The sequence below is a fragment of the Chrysochloris asiatica genome, unplaced genomic scaffold (genome assembly GCF_000296735.1).
Source record: "Chrysochloris asiatica unplaced genomic scaffold, ChrAsi1.0 scaffold00086, whole genome shotgun sequence".
Taxonomy (NCBI): domain Eukaryota; kingdom Metazoa; phylum Chordata; class Mammalia; order Afrosoricida; family Chrysochloridae; genus Chrysochloris; species Chrysochloris asiatica.
Window position 1 is genome coordinate 12324238 of NW_006408604.1, and position 8080 is coordinate 12332317.

The 8080-nt window shown below is 37.6% G+C and overlaps 1 protein-coding gene across 2 annotated transcripts in view; it reads left to right on the forward strand.

The window, feature by feature from the left end:
• The window catches only part of LRP6 (low density lipoprotein receptor-related protein 6), a 204700-nt gene that overhangs the window by 116077 nt on the left and 80543 nt on the right, over nt 1–8080 (forward strand). For both annotated transcript variants that reach the window (XM_006866055.1, XM_006866056.1), the window contains exons 4-5: nt 3033–3229; nt 5032–5163. In XM_006866055.1, the coding sequence (XP_006866117.1) occupies nt 3033–3229; nt 5032–5163 (329 nt within the window). The remainder of the gene's footprint in view (nt 1–3032; nt 3230–5031; nt 5164–8080) is intronic.

The following is an 8080-nucleotide window of genomic DNA, read 5'->3' on the forward strand; positions in this document are numbered from 1 at the left end:
TGTCCACCATGGGTGACCCTGCTGGTATTTAAAATTTTGGTGGCAAAGCTTCCAGAATCACAGCAACTCACAAGCCACCACAGTACGACAAACTTGACAGACGAGTGGTGTGATAATACTTTTGTTGTTGTTGTGTGTTATTGAGTCGGCTCCGACCCATAGCGACCCTGTATAGGGTTTCCAAGGAGCAGCTGGTGAGCTTGAACTGCCGACCTTGCAGTTCAGATGGCTTTGCAGTCTGTTGCATTAACCCACAGAGCCACACCAGGACTCTAGAGTTAGGTCTATTCTATGTGTAATCACAAGTGCTAATCCTATTTGATAAAATAATCTCATTACTCCTGAATTGTATTTGATGTATTAGTGGTATTTTCTTAGAAGGGGCAGTGGTAGCTCATTGATAGAATTCTTGTCTTCCATGTGAGTGGCCCAGGTTTGGGTTATGACCATTATCCATCTATCATTGGGGCCTTGTGTGTTTCTCTGATGCTTAACAGGGATCCCTGGTTTGCAGTTTTAACTCACTCAGTCTCTTCATGGTAGAAAAGCCTGGCAATCTTACTAAGTTCTCTTTAGTCGGTTCCATCTCATAGGTACCATGTATAGGGATTCTGAGGAGTGGGTGGTAAACCACTAACCATGTAGTTAACATACCAGTGCTCATCCTACAATGCCACAAAAAAACCCCTATGGGACTGTTCTACTCTATCATTTGGGATCACTGTGAGTCAAAATTAACTCAGTGGTACCTACCACCAGCATCATCAGGTTTTAGCAAAGCTTACAGAGTCAGCAAAACTAGAAAGAAAGGCCTGGTGATCTGCATCCAAAAGCAACTAACAAAAACAAAATTGAGATCACCATAACTTGGAGGCTAACTTGATGGTAGTTATTGTTAAGTGTTCCAACCCATAGCGACCGTGTACAAGGTTTCCGACGAGTGCCTGGTGAGTTTGAACCACCCACTTTGCAGTTCAAACTTATTTTGCAGTCCAGCACATTAATGCACAGTGCCACACCAGGACTTGATGGTAGCTAGCAACAATAATTTTCTTAGATACTGCTGCTGTTGTTCGGCGTTGTTGAGTTGGCCTTGACTCATTACTACTCTGTGCACAACAGAAGGAAGTCCTGTCCTGTCCTGCACTCATGCTCTCTATTACTATTACATTTAAGCCAATTATTGTAGCTAGCCCCTGTATCAATCCATCTCCTTGGAGGTTTACCTCTTTTTTGCTAACTCTCTGCTGTATTAAGCATGATGTCCTTTACCAGGGACTGGTCCCTCCTGATAGCATGTCCAAAGTACTTCAGATATTCTCATCATCCTTGCTTCTCCCAGGGTAGATTTGTTTGTTCTGGCAGTCCATTGAACGTCAGTATTCTTCACCAACACCATAATTCAAATGCGTCAGTTCTTCTGGGTTCTTCCTTATTCATGTTAGATATCAGGGGTCATCAAATAATGTTGAAGATCAAAAAATAAAATAATCTTTTATAAAATGTTATATTTTCTATTTTTCTTTAGGCGCCTTAGTGGCAACAGTGGTTAAGTGTACTGCTGACCTTAAGGGTGATTTCAGCCCACCAGTGCTCCACAAGAGAAAGGTGTGGCAATCTGTTTCCATAAAGATGACAGCCTTGAAAACCCTCTGAGATAGTTGTGCTGTGTCTTACAGGGTTGCCGAGTTGGAATTTATTTAAAAGCAGTGGATTCAGTTATTTATATTTAGTTGCTATGTATTTCTTTTTCTTTCGTAACAGTTGAAATGTTTTTTCATCTAGGATAGGTTGTTTGAAAAGCTTGGGCTTTCCAAAGCATTTATTTTATTGAATATGATTTTGAAACGCAAAAGACAATTTATTCATTATTCAAGTGTATTTACTATTATATAACTGTATATAAAACTTGTAAGTTCTGTGCCTAGAATACTGAAATCAGATGGTCTTCTCTTCCTTTTATAAAATACCATGTTTATATTTTAAATTTTGTGACTGCTTTGTCCCATGAGCACATCTGTTAGTGTCTCAACTTACATTTGGTTGCCTGATTTGAGAAGGTTAAGGAGAAGCATATTTTAAAAGCCTGCTGAGGTGATCATTTGGCTACACTGGAATATGCAGGCAGGATGATTGCTACCTGAAAGCTGGTTTAGTTTCCATGTATCTTTTTACACTCAGTTATTAAAACTGTAAAAACATAATGGAAGAAACAGGGTCAGTTTAGTTTTTTCCTACCACCTTAAGAAGGTTAGGATCCCTGGTAGCATTGTTGTGGTTGTTAATTGCCATTGAGTTGATTTCGACCCATAGTGACCCTGTATAGGGTTTCCAGGGAGCAGCTGGTGAGCTTGAACCTCTGACCTTGCAGTTCAAACAGCTTTACAGTCTTGCACATTAACCCACAGCACCACCCCAGGACTCCCTGCAAATTGCAAGATCAGTAGTTCGAACCTACCAGCTGCTCTGCAGGAGAAAGGTGAAGCTTTCTGCTTCTGCAAAGATTTATAGCCTTGAAAACCCTACACACAGCTGCTATTATAAGTTGGCACCAACTCATAGCACACCACCACCATCAAGAAAAAAGGGAAAACCTGTTGCTGATTTTCAGTTATCTTTCCCACGTCCAACAGTACTTTTGGGGATTTTTTTTCATATTACTCACTTTTTCTTTCTGATAAAGTAAATTATGTGTCAGGATGGACATTATGGACACATAAGTGGTCATTGAGAGTGGGAACTGACAGTAGTGCCTGGGCCTTCTTTCTGTCTGCTAGGACCTGCTACCAAGGTTAAAGACTATTCTAAAGTGTTTGGTTAGGGTCTTTGTTTCTTTAGCAAGAGATCTGATATCATGAAAATGTATTTGAATTTAGTGTTTGGGTTGTTTTTCATATATGTATTTGACCTTAACATGTGTGTATTTTTGGCTGTGTTAATGTGGACCTCAAAACCATTTTAATGTAATAGATAAAGTTATGATAAAAGAAGAAAATTTAGAAATAAGTTTGAGTTTTTCTCTGTATTAACAGGCAGGCAGTGGTTAAAGGTTCCCTTCCACATCCTTTTGCATTGACGTTGTTTGAGGACACATTGTACTGGACTGACTGGAATACACACTCTATTTTGGCTTGCAACAAGTACACTGGCGAGGGTCTGCGTGAAATCCATTCTAACATCTTCTCTCCCATGGATATACATGCTTTCAGCCAGCAGAGGCAGCCAAATGGTAAGTGATCTTGATTTTTAAATTGTATGTTGGAAGAGCTTTGTAGCACTCTGGTGTCTGGCTTTCGTAAGGGACCGGAGTAGAGAAGACAGATCCAAAATATAAAATCAGGTTAAATAGCATCCTAAATCATTTACAGCTTGGTATCTTAACATCCCTGTTTGGGAAAGGTGGTATAGAGATGGAGATTAAAGAATTAAAAATTGAGACAGCTCAAACTCTAATAAGTTTATACACAAATGTGTTATATTATTTCTGTTCAATGTATATTTTAATATATATTATGTGAATGTATTTAAAGGATAAACATGTTTTTGAATGGAAACCTTTGTTAATCTAGTTAGTGAATGTAAGTACTTCAGCTTACCGAATAAAATATAGCCTGAAACCTCTCTGTGTGCAGCCCCCCCCCCCTTTTTTTTTGCTTATATGAGGGAGCATCAAACGTTTGTGGGAAAATTCTGTTATCTTTTAATTCTATTTTTTCCATGAACTTTTTGAAGCTTCCGTGAATTTAATTGAACTTTAGTTATTTGTATTGACTTGGGAAGAAACTGCTGACAACATTGAATTGAGAGGACTAGAATTAGCTTTAAAAGGAGTAGGAGAATGTTGAGTGTTTGGCACGTAGGTTTAAATAAATGTCCGGCATGTGTCTGAGTATATTTCAAATTATCTTCCATAGCCAAAAATGAAGGGTTTTTGGATTCTGTATTGTATTTAGCTCTTTCCATTTATGGGGAGAGAATAAAATTTTGAATGTGTTGCACTGGAATCTTGTAATCATAAAGCTTATAATAATGTTTTTAAAACCTGGCTGTCACTCCTGTGTAAAAAAGAAAAAGTTTGATAACTTGTATGAACTTCATCCTTTGCTCTCAGCTATGTGTACAAAAAAATTTTTTTAAGAACACTGTTGAGTATGTTTTTCTAGTTGGAGAATTTTATCTTTGATATTGCTCTCTTATCTTTCAGATTCCATTGGTGTCTATTTTATGTTGATGTTTTTCTCTGAATATTATTTAAATCCTGTTCTTTCAGGTTCCATCATTTCTTTAAATTGACAAATTTGCCTTTTCTACTTCTAAGGTTCCACATTTTTAATCCATTCTTCATATGTCTTCAACATTAATTTTTTCAATATTAATACTTTGCTTGACTTGCTGTTTTCATCCAGCACAATCAGAAAACACTTTAACTTCTAGTCAGGTTACTCACTTAAATATCAATGTATAGTCTTTGATCTTTTATTGGTTTTACCCCATTTGAAATATCCTCATGTCTAGTTCTTTTCTATCCTTCAAGACTCCTGTAATGTCCTGTAGCCTCCATGAAGCCTTTCTGTTCTGTAATCTTCAGTGGTGTTTTTCACATTTAATGTTATGCTCATCTATAGTCTAGAATGTATAAAATAGCATTGAGTTTAATTGTTTTCTAGTTTTACTATATATTAATTTTGATTTGCTGATTAGATTGTAAGCTCTTCTAGGGCCCCTGCTTTACTTCTATGTATTCCCTTTGGATACAAAATGCTAAGTAAGTTTTAGTTAATTAATTCCTTGCTAATGTGGTGGTTAGGTTAAGCACTGAACCACAAGGTTGGCGGTTCAAACAGACCAGGCCGTTCAACCCTATTCAGGATTGCTGTGAGTTATAACTGACTCAACAGCACTTAACAATAATTAATGATCTGGTAGTCAAGCATTTTAGTTTATCACAGTTGCTCATATTATTAACTTTTGTGTACCTAGCATGATTTGTAACCATTGGTATGTTAATCAGTGTTGTTTTATATTTGATAGCTACAAATGCATGTGGAATTGATAATGGCGGTTGTTCCCATTTGTGTTTGATGTCTCCAGTCAAGCCTTTTTATCAGTGTGCTTGCCCAACTGGGGTCAAACTCTTGGAGAATGGAAAAACCTGCAGAGATGGTAAGAATACAGTATCCAAGAAGGAAAACATTTCCTTGCGATTCTTTATGATCTATTTCTTTGTAACAAATTCTATCAGTAACAAGGCTTTGGGAGACTAATCATTTAGTCTTAATAGTTTTCACAAACAGTTTTATAACAGAAATGTTTTATGTTTTATGTCATTACTTACTTGAATGCTACTTATAAATTATTTTTGTAATTAAAGTAGCATGCTACTTTTTTTAAAGCACCATTTCCTTTTTTCCTATTAAATCTCATGTCAATCATAGCACAGTTGATTCTCTTGGAGATGAGTATCGCTTCCCATAAAGGATACCTGTTTAATAGTAGTAGTCACTACTTAAAAAGATTATCATGATATGTATAGATACATTTTCTAAAAAATTCTTGAGGATACTATTTCTTTTGATAATAGAGTTCTTTCAGAAGAAGAAAAAATTTCCACATTATAGTGGTTAAAGTACTCCTTTTTATACTTAATAACCACATTTTGTCTCTTATTATCTTAAATCCTTATTAAGAAGAGGCGTGTTGGAGAAGTACAAGGGGGCTTCAAAAAGTTTGTGGAAATTTTTCATTATGTTTTAATTCACGTTTCCATGAACTTTTTGAAACCCTTTTATATACTAATTTAGGACACTTCAGTGGACTTTTTATTTTGGAGAATACCAGTTCTTGTCTTCTCTTACTTTTCATAATATGAATAATGTTTTTCTTCATTCTTATTCCTATGGGTTAACATCTGGCTCTCAACCACCACCAAGCTCTGGTAAGAAAACGTTATATTTAGCAGAATCTTCTTTCTCTAACTCTGTAAAGAAGAAGCCTTTATTTAGGAGTGTGTTAGAGAGTTCCTGGCAAGGAGGTCAGGGAGCCAGAGAGATGGAATTGAGTTCTTCATGTACAGCATGTTTGTCATCATGGCTTGGCATTGATAAATTGTCCTCATAGTCAAAGGTGAAGCTGTCTGACTCTTGTATGACTGTTTCCATGGCAAACAATAATTTGGTTTCAATGTAAAACAAAAGGTTTTTGTAATGTTGCTTTTTTGTTTAAAAATGTAGCCTAACTTTAAAACAGGATTTACTTTACTCCTTTTACAGTAGCTCAAACAGTTGTGTTTCACCAATATTTTGAAGTTTGGCATGTAGTAGCTTAGCGGTCTTAAGTTAACTCTTTTATTTTGATCATATTGCTCAAGTTAACAACTCCACTTTCTATGACTTCTTTGTTTGCAAAGTTTTGCACTGGCTCCCTTTGAAAGTTAGAAGGGGCAGTGAGTTTTAGAAAATTATTCTTACCTGGAGCTGGTTGTTGCATTTTGGACTGTGTTTTCTCCCAAGTTAGAGTTCATTTATAGCTGATGTTGAGAGACCTCACTCCTCAGTTTGATTCACTATAATTCTAGATTGCTGCTTGACATGAATTTAGGCACCCCCCCCCCAAAAAAAAAAAAAAAAAAAGCTGAAACTTGTGAACTCATTTCTTGGGCTAGGAATTTTATCTTCCTCTATCAGTTGTCATACTGCTTGCTATCTTTTATTACTAGCCTGTTATATAGCTAGATAGTTGTTTTACTGGTGATTTACTAGAACACTGAAATTCAAAACAAAACCTGTAGAGTTTAGTATCCTTATTCTTAGCTATTTTTTGTTGAGTCCTAATTTGGGCTCATAGCATTTAATAAATAATCAGATTTAAAACTCAATGGAGTGAAAAAAAATTTTTTAAATAAATGTTTTATTGTTAATTATGTGATAGTTTACATGGGAGAACATTAGTTTTACATTCATTCATTCTATCATATATTGTTGTTTCATTGGCATAGTTAAAATCCTATCCATGCATATGCATCATCAACCAACCAAAGGGTATACCCTGCAAGCCTTCGGGCTACCCCGCCCCCCCGACTGGTCGTCAGCACACAGCCCCTTTCCCTCTTCTCTGGGTAGGGTCCCCACTCTCCACTCTTTTCCGTTGATGGTCCCAGGGCCCTCAGCTCCTAGACTGAAAAGTTAATCACTCCCCTCCTTTCCAGCCCTCACCATCAGTCCTGATAACAGTTATTCACTATTGCATCACAAGAGACCCATCTGCATTTCATTTCATCAACCCTTCCTAGACAGGTTGGATACTACTCACTGGAGACTCCACGCCCTCTGGATCTAGGTTCCCTCTTGAAAGCTTGTAAGCCAGTCACTTCTTGCCTTTGTAGGCTCCCCCCACCCCAATTTTGGGTAGTCAGTGTCCAAGTTACCCATCCCTGTCTACTCTTTGTATGGAGGGGGTGGGAATGATTCTTGCTGTAAGGATTTGTTTCTTCTTTGAGCTACTGCATCCATAAGTATAGGTCAAGTTCATCAAATTGTATCAGATGACGCTTTTTTCCTCTTCTTTCTTCTTCGAGTTGAGCTCTGGTCATCTAGTCATCGAAGCCAAGTCAAGTGGGTATTATCTGCAAGTGTGGGTGTTCTTGCGTCTGTCCGCCCTCTTCTTATCAGCTGGATGCTTCGCTCTCCACTCTAGTTCTCTGTCGCTGTGTCACTGACTCTGAGCCCATGAGTCCCCAGGTCTTGCCACACTGCTGGCCGACCAGGTCTAGTGGAGTGAAAATTTGAAAGTCTTTTTTGTACTTAAATGTGGTCAAGTCAGTCCTGACTCATATAGACCATGTATATGATTTCTGAGGTTGTAAATCTTTGTGGGGGCAGAAAGGTCTTGGAGCGGCTGGTGGGCTCGAATGGTTGCGCTTGTGATTCATAACGTATCCTATAGAGCCACCATACTCCCTAAAAATGTATTTATTGTTGTTAAGTGCTGTTGAGTTGGTTTCGACTCATAGCAACAGCAGCCCTGTATAGGGGTTTAGAGGAGTGACTGGTGAGTTAGAACTGTTGACCTTGCAATTCAAACC